The sequence below is a fragment of the Hyaena hyaena genome, unplaced genomic scaffold (assembly GCF_003009895.1).
Source record: "Hyaena hyaena isolate Hyena2069 unplaced genomic scaffold, ASM300989v1 scaffold_1241, whole genome shotgun sequence".
NCBI classification, from domain to species: domain Eukaryota; kingdom Metazoa; phylum Chordata; class Mammalia; order Carnivora; family Hyaenidae; genus Hyaena; species Hyaena hyaena.
In genome coordinates this window covers 151509-173690 of record NW_024081876.1, presented here as the reverse complement: position 1 = coordinate 173690, position 22182 = coordinate 151509, and the positions used below count along the sequence as shown (strand labels likewise).

The 22182-nt window shown below is 46.8% G+C and overlaps 1 protein-coding gene across 2 annotated transcripts; it reads left to right on the top strand.

The window, feature by feature from the left end:
- The first annotated feature begins 215 nt into the window (after positions 1 to 215).
- Positions 216 to 20975, top strand: SHPK (sedoheptulokinase). 2 transcript variants are annotated; one of them, XM_039223006.1, is made up of 7 exons: positions 216 to 424; positions 5561 to 5702; positions 9785 to 9968; positions 10511 to 10663; positions 11641 to 11816; positions 15519 to 15719; positions 20198 to 20975. In XM_039223006.1, exons 1-7 carry the CDS (start codon positions 257 to 259, stop codon positions 20608 to 20610), a joined length of 1437 nt encoding a protein of 478 aa, XP_039078937.1. In that variant the 5' UTR covers positions 216 to 256; the 3' UTR covers positions 20611 to 20975. The 2 variants fall into 2 exon arrangements, with proteins under 2 accessions (XP_039078937.1, XP_039078938.1); XM_039223007.1 differs by lacking the exon at positions 20198 to 20975 and adding an exon at positions 16266 to 16449.
- The last annotated feature ends 1207 nt before the right edge of the window (positions 20976 to 22182 follow it).

The window sequence follows — 22182 nt, the reverse complement described above, 5'->3', positions numbered from 1 at the left end:
CGGCCTTGCGGGACCAGGCTCTCTAGATCCCGCCTTCCACCCCTCTCCGCCTATAGTCAGGACCTGCCGCGAAGATCCGCTTTCCTTAACCAATGGGAAGGCGAGAGGCCTCCATGTTGGGTGTGGCTGAAGGATTGGCAGGCGAGGCCCCGCCTCGGAGCCTTGAAGCCGGGTGGAGTGTGCGGGAGGGGGCGCTACTACTCGGACGTCAGCTGTGTGGCCCTTTGAAGCGTTGGCTGCATCGCTCTCACAGGCTATGGTTGCACGGTCGGTCATTCTCGGTGTCGACCTGGGCACTACGTCTGTGAAAGCGGCCCTGGTAGAGCCCGCGCCCGGCGACCCCTCCGGGTTCGTGGTACTGGCGAGCTGTGCCCGGGCGGCGCGGGCCGAGGCAGCGGCCCAGATCGCCGCGGCAGGGCCCCAGGTGAGGCACCGTCCTGGGGTCGCACAGCCTCGGGGAGCCGCTCTCTTGCTCCTCAAAGGAGGCCTCCCTGACACCCTTTTTCTTCAAGAAAGTCTCCCCCATTTCTCCAGCCTGCCTGACCTCTCCGCCTGTCTGCTGAAGCTCCCTCAGGTCCGTTAGGCTTTACCCCAGGAGCTTTCCCACCTGCTGGCACCCAGCTTGTCATTCTCTGGCCTCGGGTGGCCTTGCTTATGTCCCTGTATCGCGTTCTCTCTTCTCACCTTCCACTTGACCTGCGGGGAATTGTTCTTCTGTTTGTGGATTGGCCTCAGGCCTCCCTCTTGTTCTTGCCCTCTCTGCACCTCACACCTGCCGGGGTCCTCAAGTTCAGGATTCAGTTTGTTCCCCCGGGCAGAGTCTGGATTTTCCTCAGGAACTAAGAGGAAGAATCAGGGCCGAAGCGGCTCTTCTGATTCTGCAGGGGTGGAATGTGGACTGGGACATTCAAACACTTGGTCAGAAAAAGACGCCAGGTCCCAAAAGCTGAGACACCTTGGCGGAAGGACTGCGGAGACAGAAAGACAGGGGAGAGAAGCCGATTAAAATGTTAGGAAAAGATCGGATTGATCATCGTACATTAAAACTAGTGTCTTGTGAAAGCTATAAGGTAGAAATGGAGAGTTTCAGCACAATGGGAGATGTGGGCTCAGAAAGATCCTCAGTTCTTAGAGCTGGATTCCATTAATTCCCTGAAAAAGGGAGCTCTATGTTCAGTTAACGGACAATAGAAATTAATATCCAGGAACTTTCTGTGTAACCTTTGGACTGTTCTCCCCTGGATCTCTGCTTGTTCTCCTAGTTGAAATAGGCGGCCTCCACAGCCCCTTCCAGCCACAAACTTTGATTTCCTGAGCCATATTCCCAAGAGCTTGTTTTTCCACAATCTCTTGCCACTTATCTGGACTCAGCTCTTTACAGTTCAGAGTCCATCTTGCTCAGAAGCATTTCAGGATAAAGCATTTCAGGATAAAGATTACAGGAGCATTTTTGCATTTTCATAGACTTTCAAAATTGGTTTGGCTGGGGCATCAGGATTTTTAGAATGATTATTTCACCTCATGGACTATGAAATGGAGGCGAATTCAGCTCTGACCCTGTGGGGGCTGAGCAGCTGGGATTACAGGAAGTGGGTTTAGGCAGTCCCCTTTTCTCTTGAAATAGGGCCACTTCTTGAAAACTGTTTTCTCTGCTTCCCCCAGCATTCAGCAGGCTGTTCGGTGTTTACAGGCATGCAGTATGCCACACCTGCCTAATGAGGGGTTTAGGAGAGGCCAGTAATACCCCCCTTGCTGCTTCCACGTGTGTTTTGTGTTCTGGGACAAACGGCATTGCTGTACTTTCATCTTTAGCAGAATTTCTCAACCTTGGCACTGTTGATACTTCGGATCATTTGTGGAGAGCTGTCTCGTGCATTGGTCAGCAGCACTCCTACCCACTATATGCCAGTACACCCTTCCTACCCAGTTCCGACACCCCAAAATGTCTCCATATTGCCAAGTATACTCTAGGGGACAGAAGTCACGCCTGGGGTGAGGACCACTGACCTACAGAAATACCTGATGACTCTGTCCTCTCTTTATGTCCATGCTTTTCATTCTTAAGAAGTATTGTATAGAACAAGGCCTTGCCTGGCAGCTGTATAGAAAGTCAGGCTTTTAGGTATTTGCAACTTTGAAATACCAGGATTTTTGAGTGAATCTCTGTGACCCTTTCTGAGTTCATTGTTCCTTTCGGGGCCTCCGTTTCCTCATCTGTAAAGAGGGGTGTGGAGGAGGAGGGTTGAATGGGTTTCTAAGTTCTTTTCTCAAATCTAAAGCTCTAGGATTTCGTCTGGATGTAGAGTGATTGATGGTGAGAACCAAGGAGTGGAGGCAGCACCTTTCCTGTGCCATCGTGGGCATGCCCATTATCTGGAAGTTACTCCCTCATACTCACCACTGAAACTCACACTAATTGCTGAGCCCTGACCGCTTCCTTGTCCCCACTCCCACCTGGCCCATTTTTCTCCTTCACTGTCCCACCCACACAACTCACACACCGTGGGCCCATTTTAAACAGTGGCTCCTCTGTCCTGGGTTGATGTGAGGCCATGTGGGAACTCTTTAAACTAGCACTGTCTGGTAGAAATTCCAGCCACAAAGTTGACCCACACCTGGAATTTCCAGTTTTCTAGTATTACAAAAAAGTAACAGCTGAAATGAATTTCAACTGCATATTTCATTTGGCCCAATGTATCCAATATGCTATCATTTCAATATATATAAATGAGTATAAAATTATTAATAAGTATTGTGCATTTTTCGTACTAAATCTGATGTCTGATATGTATTTTACACTTGCAACACGTCTCAATTGAGGTGCCAGCCACGCATCTCCTCTCTGCTGGGCTCTCATTGCCCAGCCAGTGCTGCTGCAGTCTCTCCCATATAGAGTCTCGTCAGGGTCTGGGGCTGCCTCCTCTGGAAAATGATTTGTGTTCTCTCTGCACTCCTTTCCCCATCCTGCCCATCCTCACCTTTTTTTCTGTTCCTTTGTTCACGCTTGTTGCAGCCTTGTCCAAGACCAGCAGGGGCCTTGGGGCAGGAGCGCCAAGTGAGGGGTCTGTCCCAAGGAAAGGGAGGGCTGTGTGCTGCCCTGGGCAGGAAAGCCTGGGGCTTGAGGGCTCAGACTTCAGATGCCTTTCCAAGACCAGAAGCTTTTTCAGGTCCCAGAGACCAGACATTTATTAAGAGCTGAGCCACATTTCTCTTCTGAGTTTTCCAGGGGTTCTTCTAGTTGGTAAGCTTGGTTTGTGCATTGAGGTGATTTTTACGTGCCAGAAACATTTCATTTGGGTTGAAATCAAAGTAAGTAATTTATTAAATTTATTAAATTCAGAACCCTAGTTCTTACTTAAGCTTCTAAATTTAGCTGATAAAGCTGGTTCCATTTATAAGTCTAACATGTCACTATCATTTTTGAGGGCCTCTGAATAATATTCAAGGTCATTTTTAAGTATCTCAGTTATACATTATATTTATATGTATCTATATGTATCTATATCTATATTTTAGGTACTGTAGCTGCCTGACCCACAGCTTTTCAGAATACTTAAATAATTCTTATAAATCTAATACGTTAAATGGATAACTATGTGGACTTCAAATGCTCTTGTATGTTTAAAATCCTTTTATAAATAAACAGTAGTGAGATTTGCACTTATAATCACGAATCTAGATCAGTTACTCAATTTCACATTTTAACTTGGAGTTACAAAGGTAACCTGGGCCAAATTCTCTTAAACATATAAATTTACCTGAAATACCAAATGCTCAAAGATTTCCTTAAGCACAAATGTTAATCACATAGGTATGACTCTTTTAAACATGAATGTTTCATTCTTGATCTTTCCACTTTGAAGTCTCCTTACTCATCAAGGAAGCAGTTTTGTCACCTGGGTTACGTTTCCAAGTGTATATTTTGTGGTGGCCTCCTTAGCTTATTAAGAGTTCTTACTGATTAGAGATATCTCCTGGGGTGGGATGGGATCTTGGAGTCTGATTTCTGGTCTTTAACAGGGACTTCATAATTTAGAAGAAAAGATGGTCATGGAAACCTAATTTTTTTGGTGTGAGTCATCTGCTTTTGAAGGTGTATCCGTCTCTACCTCCCATCCATTTGGATATACTGCTTGGTTGGATTTGGCATTTCGTTATCTCTAAGATCCCTAAGTGTGTTTTCCCATTTGATTCCAGGCACCTTTAATTTTTTTCAAATCCTGCATTCTATTCATATTCTTGTTTCTTAGGACCACTGGACTCAGAGATATTAGCATGCTATTTGATTATATCCTTAACTCTCATGATTTTGTTTGTCAAGGTTATTCTGCCTAGACAAGTTTGTAAGGAGGCAAACTAGGGGAAAAGGCAAATCAGGAAAAGATGGTCCTGACTTTCTTGAATCTCATTTCCACCCCTAAAAATCTTTCTATACTATCAGTCTCTTTCTGGGTTCCTTATATCATTGCTTAATCAATCTCCTGAAAATACAACTCTGATGATAATACTGTCCCATTCAGAAAGCCTCAAGTTCACCCCATTGGCTTTAGGAGGGGCGCAAGGTTGGCCATTGGGCTCAGCCTCTCCTCTTTTATAGCCTCATTTCCCACCACACCCTTGCATGGACAATTTCACTGTCGCTGTACCCAGGTATTCTCTGGGCTTTCTCTTTGCCTGCCTTCCCTAGTGGGTGTTTTATTCTCTTTTTTTTTCCCATAAGTTTATTTATTTATTTTGAGAGAGAGAAAGAGAGAGAGAAAACATGTGTGCAAGTGGCCACGGGTGCAGGCCCGTGTGTGAGAGCCAGGGAGGGGCAGAGAGATAATCCCATGTGGGCTTCACGCTGTCAGCACAGAGCCCGATGTAGGGCTTGACCTCAGGAACCATGAGATCATGACCTGAACCAAAATCCAGAGTCAGACAGTTAACTGACTGAGCCACCCATGTGTCCCTCGTCCCCCAGTGGGTGTTTGGTTTCCATGTCTAGGGCCTGGCCCTAAAAGCACTGAGGAAATGTTTGCAGTTGGATGAACTAAAGTCCAGGTAGAAGCAAAACACTACGGTTTGTCCATGAGGCCTTTCCTGGCTGCCCCTTTCCTGCCAGGTTCCTCCTGGCTGTGTTCTGTCCTGCCCCTATCCCAGTCCTCTGTACGCCTTGTGATAGACCCTGGACTTCTCTTTACATCTTGTTCTTATGTTTTCCTATCCTTAATGTTAGCCTGTCAGTTCCTGCAGGGCAGGGGCAGTGCGTTTCTTAGCTCAGGCTCGCCCACGGTGGAGGGCAGAGCCTTTGCCATTTCGGAACCGCATCCGCACCGGCACCTCACCTGTGCAGGGAGGGAGTGGACTCTTGCCCAATGCACACCTATGCCAGGCGCCGCTGGAGGTGGTGGAGAGCCGTCAGCCCCACTTGCCATCCCTGAGCCCAGTCAGCAGGTCCTGCAAGTGACCCCAGTGGAATTAGCTGGACAGCCGCCGCCCAGGAAATCCGTTGGGGCCTCTGCCTCCTCCCCCTGCCCGTGTGTGTGCCACCGCCCAGTGTGCCCTGTTCTGTTTCCAGGGACAGGAGCAGGATGTGAGCAGAATCATCCAAGCCCTAAACGCATGCCTTGCTGACCTTCCTCGACAGTTGCTCCAGGACGTCTGTGGCATTGGAGTATCAGGGCAGATGCATGGAGTCATGTTTTGGAAAACAGGCCAAGGTATGCTGGGCTCCAGGGATGATCATGTGCTTCTAGCAACCACTGTGGAACAGCAAGGTGCTGCCAAGGGGTCTCCCTGAAGGATCAGGTCACCCTGCCATGGGAATGGTATGGTGCACGTTGCCTCTTGTATTTTGTGTACATCTTATCTTGTATAAATGTGTAATGAGTAAGCAAACTATCCACTCACACATTGTCTGTCCATCAGGCGGGCGAGGGAAAAGAATGAATTCTCTGTGATTCTCTGTGGGATTCAGTGGAGTGGATTTTCCACAGCTTTCTGTTTGTGTCAGTGTCTCAGAGCATGAGACACTAAGAGATTAGTGTGATTATAGGAGATGCCAAGGTGCAGTGGAAACACTTTTGAATTTAGGCATAATTTTTGTTGTTTGCCATAATCAAAATGGCAAAAAAAATCAAAGATTTTTGTGATTTTAAAATTCCAGGGCATGTCATTTTTATGGGCTCAAGTGCTAAGAATTATTTAATTGGTCATCTTGTATCAGAAGGTCTGCCACAGTGCAGAGGTAGTGACCTGTTCTCTTTGGCCTCCAGGAGGAGAATTATTAAGTCAGGAAAATAATGATGGTAATTTACATGCCAGGTGCTGGGCTAAGGATGTTACCTGCATCATCACATTGAACTTTCCCGACATCTTCATGAAGTAGGTTACATTGCTGTCCCCATTGTGCAGATAGAGAACTGGAGGTTCTGAGGTTAATATGTTGAGGGTCATATGGCAGCAAGTGGGGACTCCAGCTTTTGAACTTAGGTGGGTGTGACTTCAGACACTGCGCTTTTCAAGGCCTCTTGGAGGACCAGAGCTGCACGACGGTGCAACAGCTCAATGAAGCCAGGAACTTCTCAACAGAATGTCCAAGGAAGGACTGGGATATTATGGGCTCCTATTACAGCAAGCATTAAAAAACTTTTTTAACTAAAAAGTTCTACACAGACATAAAAGTAGGGAGAATAGTATTATGAACTGACACACATCCATCACCCAGCTTCAAAGCTATCAACATTTTACTGCAAGTAATTTTTTAATTAAGTTTTTAAAATTTATTTTGAGAGAGAGAGCACGCATGAGCTGGGGAGGGACAGAGAGAGAAGGCGAGAGAGAAACTGTCAGTGCAGAGCCAGACTCAGGGCTTGATCTCACAAATCCTGAGATCATGACCTGAGCCTACATCAAGAGTCAGACTTTTAGCAGATGGGGCCACCCCAGCGCCCCCTACTGTAGGTATTTTAAGTAGAGGATGGATGGCTACTTTGGGGGCTGTAGTTAAGGGGATTTGAACACCAAATTCACCCCTTTTGCCTGGAGAGTCAGTGATTCCAGTTCCCTTGGGCCAAGTGAGTGGTGACCTGCCTCTCAGCAGCACGACCGATGTCTAGTGCTGTGTCCTTTGATCCGTTCCCAGGAGGGTCTGGGTGACTATAGAAGCCAGTGCAGGGTCTCTCGCTTCTTCCCTCTTCCTCAGCTTCTTCCCTCCTCCTCATCTGCCTGTTGTCAAGCTGGCTGGGACCACACGAGCTGCTTGGCTCCGATCGGTAGGAGGAGAAGGCCGATTAGGGTGTTAGAGCTGATCTCTCAGAGGGAGTCTAGGTTGTAAAAGCTTTTTAAACTCCTTAATTTTGCATTAATGAGAATAAATGTCCTTTTAATACTAAAACTTGCCCCAAAGAGGACAGCAGAGACCTAATGATTGTGGTCTGGTCATCTTTCTGCCCATTTCCTGGACTCTGTAACAACCACACAAACCATTGCCCACATTGTTGGAGAGAGCTGCTTAATATTTCATTGAGCCAGCCCACATGCCTCCTTGCTTTGTTTTCTGCTTCTGGGAAGGAGGGAAACCACTGTTTGCCAATGAAAATACTTGCTTAGCAGAGTTGAGTGAAGTCATATTTGGGATCAAGACATTGTTTTTTAATGGTGGCCATAAAACAGTTTGGCTTCAGTACCTACAATGTATAAGGCTCCGTGCTTGACCCCACGGGAGACATAGAAACTAGCAGACGATGCCCTCACCTTCCAGGGTACACTCCAGGCGGTCAGCACAGACAGGCACCAGTGAGCCGAGTGGAGAGCTAATTGCCTCCATGAGGGCACAGGCCAGCCAGCGGGAGGAGAGGAAAAGCAGGGAGAGTGGCTTCTGAGAGGCCTGCGGTTATGCCTGCAGACTCCATTTCCAGGCTCAGTAAGAGCAGGAGAGAAGTGGGCATCATAAAACCAAGCTAAAAGGCAAGTGGCCTACTGGGAGAAAATGTTTGCTAGTGTGAATAATATGGGTACATAGCAAGAACTAAGGACAGAAAAAGGGCAAATGGCCCTGTGGAAAATGGGCAAAGGATACCGACAGGCAGTTCCTAGAAGAGGAAATACGAGTGGCTCATAAGCATATAACAAAATGCTCAATGTCATTAGTAATTAGGGCAGGGCAGATGAAAACAACAATGAGAAATCATTTTCCACCGACTGCATTGTAAGAAATCACAGTTTGAAAATGTCAAGGTTGAGGAATGGGGTGGAAAATGGATTTTTAAAAAATATGGCTGGTGGTAGTATAAGTTAGCATGGCGGTTTGGAGGGCAGTTTGGCAGGGCCTTTTAGAAACAAGGGGGCTGCAATGACTCAGCAGCTCTGCCACATGGAATCTGCTGAGGAAAAGGACTTTAACATGTATGTGCATGAGGAGGCGTAATCATGGTCGCTCGTTGCCTCGTTAATGGTGGCGAAAACTGGCATTTAAGCTCTGGGGAATGGATGCGTAAATGGCGGTGCGCCCAGACTGTAGGAGGGTGTGTAGCAGGCAAATAGACTCAGGTACATTCATGTACACTCACATGGAAAGGCCTCCAGAACACTTGTTGGATGTTAAAAACAACCCCTAGAAGACAAAATACAGTGTAGTGCTATTTGTTTAAAAAAAAAAAAAAAAAAAAAAAGAACAACAGACAAAAACAAAGTAAAATCCACCAAGCCAAACAAAATATGTTGTGTGAGTGTGAAAACTTGAGATGGTTTCCTGCAAGTGCTAAACAGGGACAGGAGTGGGGCCAGGACTCAGGTAGGGGTGTAAGCGGGCCTTCCTTTGGTTTTATCTGTACTATCTGAACAAGTCATACCGAGAAACTTGTGTAATTAAAAAATTGAACATATATCAATGCTTTGCCTCCCTCCCCTCAAAAAAGTGAACAAAATGAAGAAAGAAAAAAAGTTAACAAACATCAGGCCAAATTCTGAAACAGACTGCATATGAATCTTGGTTCTACCACTTAGTAGCTATGTGACCTTTGGCAAATTTTTTTAACTTCTCTGTGCTTCGTTTTTCTTGTAAAAAGGGAGAATGATCATACCTACGTTATAAGGCTGTTATATAGATTAAATGAATTAATATTTTTTAAAAAATATTTTTATTTATTTCTAGGAGAGAGAGAGAGAGACAGCGTGAGCAGTGGAGGGTCAGAGAGAGAGGGAGTCACAGACTCTGAAACAGGCTCCAGGCTCTGAGCTGGCAGTCAGCACAGAGCCCCACGCGGGGCTCGAACCCACGAACCGCGAGATCATGACCTAAGCGAAAGTCGGACGCTTAACCGACTAAGCCACCCAGGCGCCCCTAAATGAATTAATATTTTTGAAGTGCTTTGAAGAATACCTAGTACATAGTAAGGGCTCCATATTTGTTTTCCAATACAAACAAAATAAAAATGTTAGTCGAAAAAAAAATTTTTTAAACAATCAAAGAGTTTTGAAAGCAGATAAAGGGGCTGAATAAAAGCTGTAGAAATCCAGCTTTTGGGCTGGAATAAGAATCCCAACTTTAGGGAGGCTTGGGTGGCTCAGTCAGTTGAGCATCTGACTCTTAGTTTCGGTTCAGGTCATGATCCCAGGGTCACTGGTGATGGAGCCAGGTACTAAACCCAGGTGCTCTGGTATCAGAACCCAGGCGTATGAGTGAAGCATTATCATGGGCGATAAAGTTGTGCTGTAATCTCGCTAGCAGAGTAGTCTCAAGGACATGACGTCGCTGGTCAGTTGCTCGTTTCTCTGTGTTCGGTAATCTCCTTTGTTCCAGGCTGTGAATGGACACAGGGAGGGGCCTACCCTGTGTTTGAGCCCAGAGCTGTGAGCCACCTGGTCACGTGGCAGGATGGCCGGTGTAGCAGCGAGTTCCTGGCTTCTTTGCCCCAGCCAGAGTCCCATCTCAATGTGGCCTCAGGCTTTGGCTGTGCAACCATCTTCTGGCTTTTGAAGAATAGGTATGGACAACCATTTGTGAATTGGGGCTGGATTTCCAGGGAAATGAGAGTGGCCAGGGGGCTATGCCTCCAGCCAGTCAGCATCACTCCACCTGCCAGAGTGTCCCTCAGTGAGGTGGCCTGGCACAGTGTGGTCACAGGACCTAGACTTGGTGTAGAACTGCTTCATTTCTCAGAAGGCTTGGTTATCTGATTCTAACCAGGAGGGGGAAAGAACAGGGCAGAGAGGACAAGGGACTTGCCAAGGGTCACGTGGTGAGTTCAGAGTGGGATCAGGGCTGCTGAGAACGGCCGATGTCCTGCTTTCCCAAGCATGGTGCATCCTCCCCTGAGACCACTTCCCTAAGGCTGATTTCAGCCAGCTGTGCTGAGTGGCTGGGAGGTCCTCACCCCGGGAGGTTTACTTGTTGGGGAACCACAGCATGTGGGGAGCTGGCTGCCACCCAGCTATGCCATGTCTAGTCCACTGCCTGCAGGTAGGTGTGGCACCTGCTTTCAAGTTGCTATTAAACCATGTTGAACTGTTTTTGATATGAAACTAGCCCAGAGTTCCTGAAGTCCTATGATGCAGCGGGCACCATCCATGACTATGTGGTTGCCATGCTGTGTGGCTTGCCAAGATCCCTGATGTGCGACCAGAATGCTGCTAGCTGGGGATATTTCAACACTCAGAGCCAAAGCTGGAACTCGGAAATGTGAGTATATTGTTGCAGGCCGGCTCCAGGCTGAAGGGCAGAATCTCTAATGCAAGAGCTTCAGTGGGTTTGCCCATTCGGGAAGAGTGGAGGATTCCCAGAGGCCAGGAATCAAGTTCCAATGCCCCTCAGCCTGTTTCAGGCACCAGGTATGGGTGTGCCCGGCTGTAAGTGAACCCTTGGAGGGGGTTACCCTGTACACCATGCTGTCCTCCTCTTCCACAATTACCCAGACCTACGTTGGGCTCCCTAGAGTCTGTGACTCAGCCCTAGCCCATAGATTTCAAAGAATAACTTTCACTGTAATAAAGCTTAAAATAAAGTTAAAAAATGGAAGTAGCAGTCTTGAGTCTTAAAAGTTCTTTTTAAGCACTCTTTTGCCTTTTCAGATCCAGAAATCCAGTGCCCTATAAGTTCACTTCCTTCAGGGTCCAAATTCTGAGCTCTGTAATAAAACAAAAAGCACCTGGTAGTTCAGGTAAAGGAGTTTCTAGCATGTTTTATAAAATTGACAGCCCCATGTTCACTAACCCCGAGTGAAAAATGCGCTTGGCATTCATCAGGAGACTGATGGATTTGACTTTGGTTTGGCCTGTGCTAACTGACTGTGACTTTGTGCTGAAACCCTATGCCCCTTTACAGAGTATTTGTGTTCCCTTCAAACATAGGAGGCTGAGTGGTGACGATATCTGACTCTCATCTAATCCTTCCTGATCACTCCCGCTTGCACTGGTTGTTTTCTTTCCTGGAAGGCCAATCCCAAGCTTTTGAAAGCCAGTGTTCACTCTAAAAAAAATGCAAGTCTACTTCTTATAGTTTTAAAAAAGCCAAAGAGGCCCTCTATGGAAACACTGGATTCTACTCTCCCTTCCCGAATGTGTATCCTTTAGTGCTCTCCTTTGTTGAGTTTCCCAGAAACAACAGAGGCGGGAAAAACCCAGTGCCCGGCAAATACACTGTCCATTTTTGGATTGCAGATTGAGGACCTCGGGGTTTCCCATCCACCTGCTCCCAGCCGTCACTGAGGCAGGCAGCGTGGCGGGCAGAACTTCCTGTGCCTGGTTTGGAATCCCAAAGGGGACCCAGGTGGGCGTGGCCTTGGGGGATTTACAGGCTTCCGTCTATTCCTGTATGGCTCGAAGGACAGATGCCGGTAAGTCTTTGTTCTCTTCCCTCCTCAGACTTCTACTGGTGCCTCCTAAGCTCCAGGTCTGTGTGAGGGTGCAAGGGGCACATGTAACCAATAGCCTCGGCGTCCTGTTGTTTTTGTTATTCTGTAAACATGAAAAACAGCCTCATTTCCTATAGGTTCTGAAGCCCCTCCCCTGGGAGCTTGCAATCCTGTAGGGCAAGTTCTGTCCCTGACCACAGTCTCTGCTTTTCCTCTCCACAGCCAGGTAAGGGAAATGACGCTTTCTTGTTGACTGATTGCCGTGTAACTCCGTGACCAAGAAAATAGATGAGTAGAGTAGGGCTTTTGTTACTGCGTTTGTCAATGAAAGTTCCACCCCATCTGATTAGAAACGCAGAGTCTTTTCTATATTCAATGTAAGAGAGTCACAGTGAGATGGAGGCTGCAGTCTAGGGCAGGGCTTGGCCAACTTTTTCTATAAAGGGCCAGATGGTAAACCCATTAGGCTCTGTAGGCCATATCGTTTCTATCATAGCTACCTAACTCTGCTGTTGGAGCATGAAAGCAGCATAGCCAATACATAAATGAAAGGGTGTAGCTGTGTTCCGATAAAACCTTATTTATAGACACTGAAATGTGAATTTCATAGAATTTTCATGTGTCATGAAATTTTCTTCTCCTTTTGATTTCTTTTCAACCATTTAAAAATGTAAGAACATGCCACTGGGATTGTAAAATGCTGCAGCCCCTTCGGAAAACAGCCTGGCAGTTCCTCAAAAGTTACTCCAGGGTAATGGAGTTACCATGTGAGCCAGCAATTCCACTCCCGCGTGCACACGACTGAGAGACCTGGAAACACGTGTCCACACAAACAGGTGTCCACACTTCTCCCAGATGTTCCTAGCAGCATTGTTCATAACAACTCATAATTCAAAAAGTAGAAACAATCCAAACTCCCACCAACTGATAAATGGATTTAAAAAGTGTGCTATATCCACACAGCTAAAATGTCACAACGTGGGAGTAAAAGGGGGGAATGAAAGAAGCCAGTTCCAAAAGGCTTCATATCGTGTTTCCATTCCTGTGAATCGTCCAGAACAGGCCAATCCGTAGAGACAGACAGCAGATGAATGGGTGCCGGGGTCGGGGGCCGCCTTGATTGCTGGTGGGTACAGAGTCTCTCTTTGGAGTGATAAAAATGTTTTAAAATTAGATAGTGGTGATGGTTGCACAACTGTGAATATACTAAAAACCACTGAATTATACCCTTTAAAAGGTTGCTTTTAATGGCAAATTTGTGTGAATTACATCTCAATAAAGCTATTCTTTAAAAAAATGTGGAAGCTGTTCTTAGCTCCCAGACCATACAAAAACACATAGCCGGGTGGATATGGTCTATGGGCTATTGTTTGCCCCTCCCCAGTCTAGGGGAGAATTGAGGCTTGCCTGGCCAAGCAGGTGGTTGCAGGATGGGGGTTTCATTTGACCCTCACGGCAGCCTGGCTGAGCGAGTCTACTCGGGGAGGCCCTCCTTGTTACCAAGGGGAATGGAGAATTCATTCATCTTATCTGAATTCTCTTTGTTATCACATCTTTTTTTTTTTTTTTTTTTTGTATATCAGATAGAACTATTACACTTCAACCCTGACTTTAAAAAGTCTGACTAGCCTTCTCTTGTATGTATTTCTATTTCATGGCATTTTCCTTCCCTTCCCTTCCCTTCCCTTCCCTTCCCTTCCCTTCCCTTCCCTTCCCTTCCCTTCCCTTCCCTCCTTCCCCCCCCCCCCCCCGTGTGTCTCCCTGTCTCTCTCTGTTTCTTTCTTTCTTTTTTAATGTTTGTTTATTTTTGAGAGACAGACCGAGCATGAACAGGGGAGGGGCAGAGAGAGGGACACACAGAATCCAAAGTAGGCTCCAGGCTCTGAGCTGTCAGCACAGAGCCCACGAGGCAGGGCTCAAGTCCACAAACCTTGATATCATGACTTGAGTGGAAGTCAGATACTCTGATGCCACCCAGGCACCCCTACTTTATGGTATTCTTATTATTTTGTTTTGGGTAGTAATTCCTCATTCAAGATTAGCTGAGAGGGAAAAGTGATATTCTGCCCATTTTGTTGGCCCTTATATGTGATAAAGACTTTTCAGATTAAAAGTTGTTCAAAACTGTCTTTTCTCCCAAATTTTCAACTAAAATCAATGCTCTGGGAATATATGCTAAGTTTATTCTGTGACTTTTAATTTTCCCAATACACCATCTCTTGCCTTATATCCTTTCATGTCAAAGTATGACTGTCAGGGAACTCATGTGGGCTTTGGAGCCCAGTCCACAGGCCTGGGTTGGAATTTAGCCCCTCTCCTTCTTCTGGTATGGCCTTGAGAGGGTGACTTTCCTTTCTGAGCCTTTGTCATCATCTATAATGAGGGTGATGATACCTTTCTTAAGTGGCAGTTGTGGTGACACAGTGGGCTGGTGCCTCTAAAGAGCCTGGCTCTTTCTAACTACTCTGGTGGTTTTCAAATCACAGGCTGTTCCCTTGACGGAGGGCTCTCCTGTGCCTGGACGTAAATGTGCGTCCTACATAGTAAGTGAGGGACTAGTCAAGTGGGAAGAAGATAAGAATTAGCTCCCTCTTCAGTGAGTTGGTTGTAGTCTCTGGTTCCAGATTGTGGCTGCTGGCTGTACTCAGTTGTGCTGTGTCTAAGGGCAAGGTTGGTTGGCCTCCACCCTTGACACCTCCACTTCAGGGGACAAGTAGAGGGCATGTTGCTTCTCGTAAAGAGTCATGGTGAAAGGCTTGATGTAGCAGAAAGTAAGGGTATTGGCTTTCTGTGATTTGTTTTCAGTCTCCTTGCTTCAAACCTCCAGCAGACAGGAAAGTTCAATGCTGACCTCAGTTATTTCAGACCCCAACAGACTGAGAAGAACAGGCTTTTTGGCCATGTCTTGTGAGAAGGGGAAGAGAAGATACTCCTAGAACAGCCCACAGGCCCTGGCCTCAGTCCGGAGGAGAAACTCATTCCTCTGTGCTGAGTCTGGGAGCTTTTCCCCTGCTGATAGAAGAAGGTTAAGAGGAATGCCATGGAAATGAGAAGGAAGTGGTGCTTGCCGAAAATGAGTGAAACCTCCCCAGAGAGTTAAATACTGGGGCTGAGCTCTTACTCCCTGCAAATATTTGTCTATTGCTGAGTAACAAATCACGCCAATATTCTTAGTAGCCTAAGACAGCAAACATTATCTCTCGTAGTTTCTGAAGAGTCAGGAGTCTGCATGTGGCTGGGGGTCTGGCTCAAGGTCTCTCATGAAACTACAATCAAGCTGTTGCCCCGCTGGCACTGCAGTCATCCAAAGGCTCGACCAGGCCAGGCCTACTTACCAGCTCATTCTTGGGGTTCTTGGCAGGAGGCCTCCGTTTTTTGCCACATGGGCTCCTGCACAGGGCTGCTCCTGACATGGTGCCTGCATTTCCCCAGAAGTGATCCAAGACAGAAGCTGCAGTGACTTCTTGTGACCTGTTCTCTAAAGTCACACATGGTCACTTCTGGAAGTCACTGGGTCCAGCCCACACCCGGGGGGTGGGAGGGGGGATTAGGCTCTACCTCCTGAAAGGAGGAGTACCAAGACTTTGTGGACCAGCACATTCTCCTGCTGTGACTTGCCGTGTTGTGACTTGTGACCTCTGAGTCAGCCTGACAGCCCTAACTTCTGCTTTCTTTGGACCCTAGTTCTCAACATCAGCACCTCTGTCCAGTTGGCAACCTCCATGCCTCCAGGGTTCCAGCCGGCACAGACTCCAGACCCAGCAGCTCCAGTCACTTACTTCCCGTACTTTGACAGGACCTACTTGGCAGTGGCAGCGTCGCTCAATGGGGGCAACGTGTTGGCCACGTTTGTCCACATGCTGGTACAGTGGATGGCCGATCTAGGTAAGGAGTTGCCCACACAGTGATGTTTTCTCTGCTCGTCCTTTCTATGTGGCAGTGTCTTGGTGCTGAGTGTGTTATTTAAGTTTCTAGATTCATGTGTCAGACCCAGCCAGGCTCCAGAACATTCCTTCCTTCCTCAGGGACCTGGATGTGTACACTTTCCTTCCTCTCATCTTCTGAGCTGCCATCACCTATAGTTTTTTTGTTTTGTTTTGTTTTGTCTTTGAGGGGGCACCTTCTCCCCTAACCTTGACTATGGAATATGATAATAGTGTCTTAGCTCTCCCCTTCCCCACTGGTCACCTTCTCTGTCAAGTAGCTCCCAGATCCCTTGTGTTTGAAGTTTCCTTCTGATGACTTCAGACAGCTGAAAATAAAATGATCAAACGTGGATGGTATTTGACAGTATTGTAAAATCCTCTTGGCACTTAGGCCTGGCAAGTCGTTCCTGACTCCCTTTCTTGGAAGGGTCCCTCGAAACTCTGATGCCCTCCTGCTTTCTTCAGGGTAGAATCGATCAGGCCTCTCTCTGCTCTTCATTTTCAGGGAAACCTGCAACCTCCTTCTTCCAGAAGAGGTTTTCTTTCCAAGCACCTAAGGTAGAAATGAAATTTCTGGTCAACCATACAGGTCTGGGGAAATCATGTTCATCAGATGCACTGGTCCACATGTAGGAGCTCTGAATCAGGTCATTCTGGGAACCTCTCAGCACAGTGTAAAAAGGTGAGGCACAGGCAGCAGGGAGCCCATGGGAAGTGCATACTGCTTGTGCTGACAAGCATCGTGACCCAGGTCAGTCTGCTCTCAGGCTGGCCAGGGATGTCAGGGTTTCAGGGGAATTCTGCCCCCATTGGCCGAGATCCCCTCAGGAACGCTTCATTAAAAGAACAGAACTCTCTTGTCTTGCATCAGAAAAGGTTTTTAAGAACCAGTCACCAGAACCTTCAGGCAAGCCCTGTATTTAGATACTGGTTTAACTGGATGACCCTATCAATTGTTGACTGGGTTGACTGGTATTTCTCTTTATAAAGAAGTGACTATTGGGGTGCCTGGGTGGCTCAGTCAGTTAAGCTCAGGTCATGATCTCACAGCTTGTGAGTTCGAGCCCGGTGTCGGGCTCTGTGCTAACAGCTCAGAGCCTGGAGCCTGCTTCAGATTCTGTGTCTCCCTTTCTTTCTGCCCCTCACTCACTCACACTCTGTCTCTCAAAAATTAATAAACATTAAACATTTTTTATAAAAATAAAAACAGAAGTGACTGTTATTTTTACCCCTGAAAGATATGGTAATATTTAATTTCTCTGTAAGATCCTTTCAAAAAGAAAAGTCTTTTGCATTTTCATGGTTCTTATTTTGATGAAACTGAGTACTTTGAAGGTTAGTATTGCATGTAGCTTAACCTTTTATAAAATTTCTTCGCTTATGCCATTTGATTAAAAAATATATAGATGCAAATACAACAAAGTTTATTCACGTGAAAGACATTACATTTATTAACCAGAAATGAAAATATTAAAACATAAGATGTAAAAATTAAACTCTCTCTCTATTCAGAATACCCTAGGTTTGTGTTATTTTCCAGAAGTTGGAAAACAGGCAGTTCCATCCTTGTGCAGTTTAGAGCAGGGACCCTGGAGCCAGGTGGCCTGGGTTTGAATCCCAGTGCCACCACCTCATTGTGCCTTTGGACAGGTTACTTATCCCATCTGTTCTTCATTTTCCTTGTCTGAAAAGAGATCCTAGTACCTACATCTGAGGACAGCAAGGATCAAATGAGTTATGATGCAAAGCACTTAGGATGATGTCTGGCCCATAGTAAGTGTGATACAAATTGCTTGTGTGGTGGTTGCTACCCAGGAAAGTGGCCTCAGTTCTCGGCTCTGTCCTAAGTCATTATGTGGCCTTGGCAGGTCCTTTCCCTTCTGTGTTTTTCCAGCTCCGATGGTCTATGTTTCTAAGCCCATGATGTGAACATCTGGCAGCTCAGCATTTAGACTGTGATGAGGTGGTAAGCCAAGGGATGCAGACGCAGGGCTAGGGGCCAGGGCTCTCTGGTCTCTGCTGTGGTACACCTTCCTTCAGATGCTCCCCAAGCCTGGGGTTGTGGCCCAAGAGTTCCCCAGTGGGGAAGAACACTTTATTTTAACATCTTCTTAACATTCCTTTGGGACTTTTTATTAAGGATATACAAGCACATTGTTCATTGTTTTTTTTTTAACTCTAGACTTTCTTTGCTTTTGAAAGTTTTCCACTTATGTCTTTTTTTATGTTCCAGGATCCAATTCAGGAACCACATTGCATTTAATCATCACATCTCCTTAGTCTCCCTGCTTTCTATTTTTTTTAAGCTTTTATTTATTTAAGTAATCTCTACACCCAGCCTGGGGCTGAAACTCATGGCCCCACGATCAAGAGTAACATGTTCCTCTGACTGAGCCAGCTGGACGCCCCTCTCTGCTTTCTATTTGATTGATCTGTTTTTTCTTTTTCATCTCCCTTCCCTTTCTTCCCACCAGTCTCATGGTTTTATATTCTTCATCTATTCTTTTAGAAGTTTCTAACTGTGTTTCCTAAGATATAGAGAGATAATCCCTCCTGCACGTTGTGGTGCTGGTGTAAACCAGGCCTGCTTCTAAGGGTGAGTATGATGTGCATATCTTTTGAACCAGAAGTTCTTTTCCAAGGACTCAGTCCTACAGATTTACACGCTTGTACACACATGCTAGGGTATTCACCAAGCGCTTGAGTTTTCTGACATTTTAGTAGAATTTGTAGACAGAGAGGAAAGACACATTTATTCTGGCATTTTAATTTTTTTTTAAGTAGGTGCTGTGCCCAACGTGGGGCTTGAACTTACAACCCTGATATCAAGAGTCACATGTTCTACGGACTGAGCCAGCCAGGTGTCCCTATTCTGACATATTTAACCAGAGTCTTGCTGATCACATTTTGGCTATGATATTTAAATTATTTCTCTATCCCTCTCCCTTTCATTTGAGAGTGTGTATAAGTTGAATTTGTATAAGTTAAATGTGTTGCCAATGAGGCTCCATGGTGACTCTGGGGTGGAGGCTGTCAGAAGTGGCCTGCACATTGGAAACACTTGTGGAATTAAAAAAAAAATTCTTTCAGTGTTTATTTATTTTTGAGAAACAGAGAGACAGATCACAAGCAGGGAAGGGACAGAGAGAGAGAGGGACACACAGAATTGGAAGCAGGCTCCAGGCTCTGAGCTGTCAGCATACACCCCTACATGGGGCTTGAACGCATGAACTGTAAGATCATGACCTGAGCCAAAGTCGGACGCTTAGTCAATTGAGCCACCCGAGTGTCTCTAAAAAAAAAATTTTTTTTTTAAGTTTATTGATTTGAGAGAGAGAGAGAGAGACCACTAGCCAGGGAGGGACAGAGAGAGATGGAGAGAGAGAATCCCAAACAGGCTCCATGCTCGGTGGGAACCTGACACAGGGCTCAGTTTCATGACCAGGAGATCATGACCACGGGATCATGACCTGAGCTGAAATCAAGAATTGGACGCTTAACTGGGGAGCCACTCAGGCGCCCATGCTTGTGGGGTTTTTAAAACAATGTTGATGTCCTAGTCCTGCCTGTAGGATGCTGATGATTTGGCTGTGGGATGGGATGGGGTAGTGGGAACTTTTATAAAACTTCCTCAGGTGATTCTTAGCCCCTCAAGTGTTGGTAAGCACTGATCTAGAACCTTCTACTTCAAAAGTGTGGTCCTTGGGCCAGCAGTGCTGAGTTCTAGCAGTGGATAACAAATATAGAATCTCGGGGCCTGCCCCAGCCACATTGAGTCAGAAGCTGCATTTTAATAAGATCCCTAAGTGATTCATATGCATATTCAAATGTGAGAAGCATTGGTCTAGACTGGTGGTTTTCAACCTCTGCTGAAGGTTGGGCTAGATTGTGATCAGCACTGTGATCCTGGGATTTCTATGACACTGCTAATGAGTCTAGTAGCAGCTGTGATGGTGCTTTTTTTTTTTTTTTAAGTTTATTTTTGAGAGAGACTGGGGGAGGGGCAGAGAGACAGGGAGAGAGAGAATCCCAAGCAGAGCCCCATGTGGGGCTTGAACTCACGAACTATGAGATCATGACCTGAGCCAAGATCAAGAAGAGTTGGATGCTTAACTGACTGAGCCACCCAGGTGCCCCATGATGATGCTTTTTGATCAGTGTATTCAATGTTCCCCTTGGGAGCACTGTTGTGGGATGATTAGTTGTGAGAAGGTTAGGGCCTACAGCAACACTTAAGAGATCTCTCCCTGAGCTCTAGGCTGGGGTCTGGGGCAGAGCACAGCTAGCCAGACATTGTGAGTCCCTGAGCCAGGAAACATCCAGCCCTGATCAGAAGCAGCAAGAACGATCTCTGCCCCCTGGGAATTCTATACTGTCTCAGACTGCAGCATCGGATGGGGTGCATGAACTCACACAGGTCTTTTCTGTTCCTGGAAGGTCTGGAGGTCGAAGAATCCACTGTGTATTCGCGCATGATCCAGGCAGCTGCACAGCAGAGAGACACTTGTCTAACTATCATTCCAACGGTGTTGGGCGAGAGGCACCTGCCGGACCAGCTGGCCTCAGTGACCAGAATCTCCTCCTCTGATCTCTCCCTGGGTCATGTGACCCGGGCCCTGTGCCGAGGCATTGTTCAAAACCTGCACTCCATGCTTCCGTTTCAACAGCTCAAGGAGTGGGGTGTGGATCGGGTGATTGGCAGTGGGAGTGCGCTGTCCAGGAACGAGGTTCTGAAGCAGGAGGTGCAGAGGGCTTTCCCTTTCCCAGTGTCCTTTGGACAGGATGTGGATGCAGCTGTGGGGGCAGCTCTGGTCATGCTCCAGAGAAACCTTAACCAGAGGGAGTCTTAGTACATTCTTTGGCCAAAGGACTTGCAGATTTTATCTAATTAATAATTCTCTCATCACCCTGGGGTCATCCTTTTCTTGAACAGTTTTGTGGGCAGCTTTTAAGCAAAGCTTATTCTCAGGGCACCATGTTGACCAAGAACCCACCTTCAGGGCACACTAATAATGCAGCCAGGACTTATCACCTAGGTCCCAAATCAGTGCTTTCCAAAAGAGACTCACCTGGGACCTGGTCACAAATATAAATATGCAAGAGAGAGAGAGAGAGAGAAAGAAAAGGAACAGTAGCCCAGCATCCTGGTCAGCAGGCTTGTCTGTGATTCACCTGTAGACAAAGAGAAAATAAATGTGGATTTTAGACACCAAAATGTCTGGTGGCTGTGGGCTCAAAGAAGATCCCCCCCCCCCCCCCAATCCAGCTTTTGGATTGGTTTTAAAAGGACATGAAGCCCAGACTTGGGTCACATGCACTGTTAGAAAAGTCCTTCCCTACTGGATTGTACCATGTAACCCTGAGGTCCCTTTCTCACTCTTGTTTTCCCTCGGCCACAGCTGGTTAGCTGAGGGGGTGGCCCAGGACAATAAAACAGATGGGCTGAGATGAAGATGCAGGGGTCTGTGCTGGCCTTCTCATCAGGTACTCCCCTATCCAGGGACAGCCTACTGCACTGGAGCTGCTCCAGATCCTTAACACAACTGGCTCGAAGGCACAGAACTAGAAAGGAAAGGTGGGTGGCATGACCAGCAAGGGGGATGGATGCTGCCTGGCCCCACCATTCAAGCACATTGTTCCTAATATCTGGCCAGGTACCAGCAGGACCAGTGTTCAGGGGTGTGTCTGGGCAGCAGTGTATTTTTGCTCCTGCACATTCTTGGGAGGGCTTCCAAGGGAAGGGATGCGGCTGGGCATGCTTCTGTCAGAGAGGGTGGTAGTTCAATCAGAGAGAACCCCTTATCCTGCAGGTCCTAGATTTTCTTCCTCTTGGTGTTGGCCTTGCTGGCCCACCATGTGGTCCTGACCTGCAGAAACATCCCACTGGAGTCAACATCCATGTGGGGATCCCAGAGCACCTTAAACCTTTCTGTACTTGGTAGGGATGACCGTGGAATGCCTCCAGAAGGCTGTCATTCCTGCATCTAGTTCCAGACTCCTAAGAGTGGTCCCAAGGCTCAGGCAGGCCTGACTCTGAGGCTCCTGGGCAACTATGAGTTTGGGAAGCAGTCATGTTGTTTCTTTGTAAAGGTCACTTTATGAATTATGTGGTTGTCTGGAGCTCTTAGATTAATCTGCCTGGCCATGCCGATTGGATTTCAGATACTAAAGCTCATTCTTCCAGAGCTTTGTCCCTTTAATAAGACACGCCTGCCTGCTTTGGGAAATTATGACATAGCTGCAGGGCTTGGTTTGGGAGGTTGGATATGGCCCTGAGGACTGTTTGTAGGTTGTCCTGCAGAAGCCCCCTGCTTGCCCCGTGATTCTACCGGGACAAGTAGCTGAAGGTCACTCAGGAAAGTCATGTGAGTTTTCTCTTGGCCAAAATGAGTTGACACCATTATTCTGGAGCCCCTGTGGAA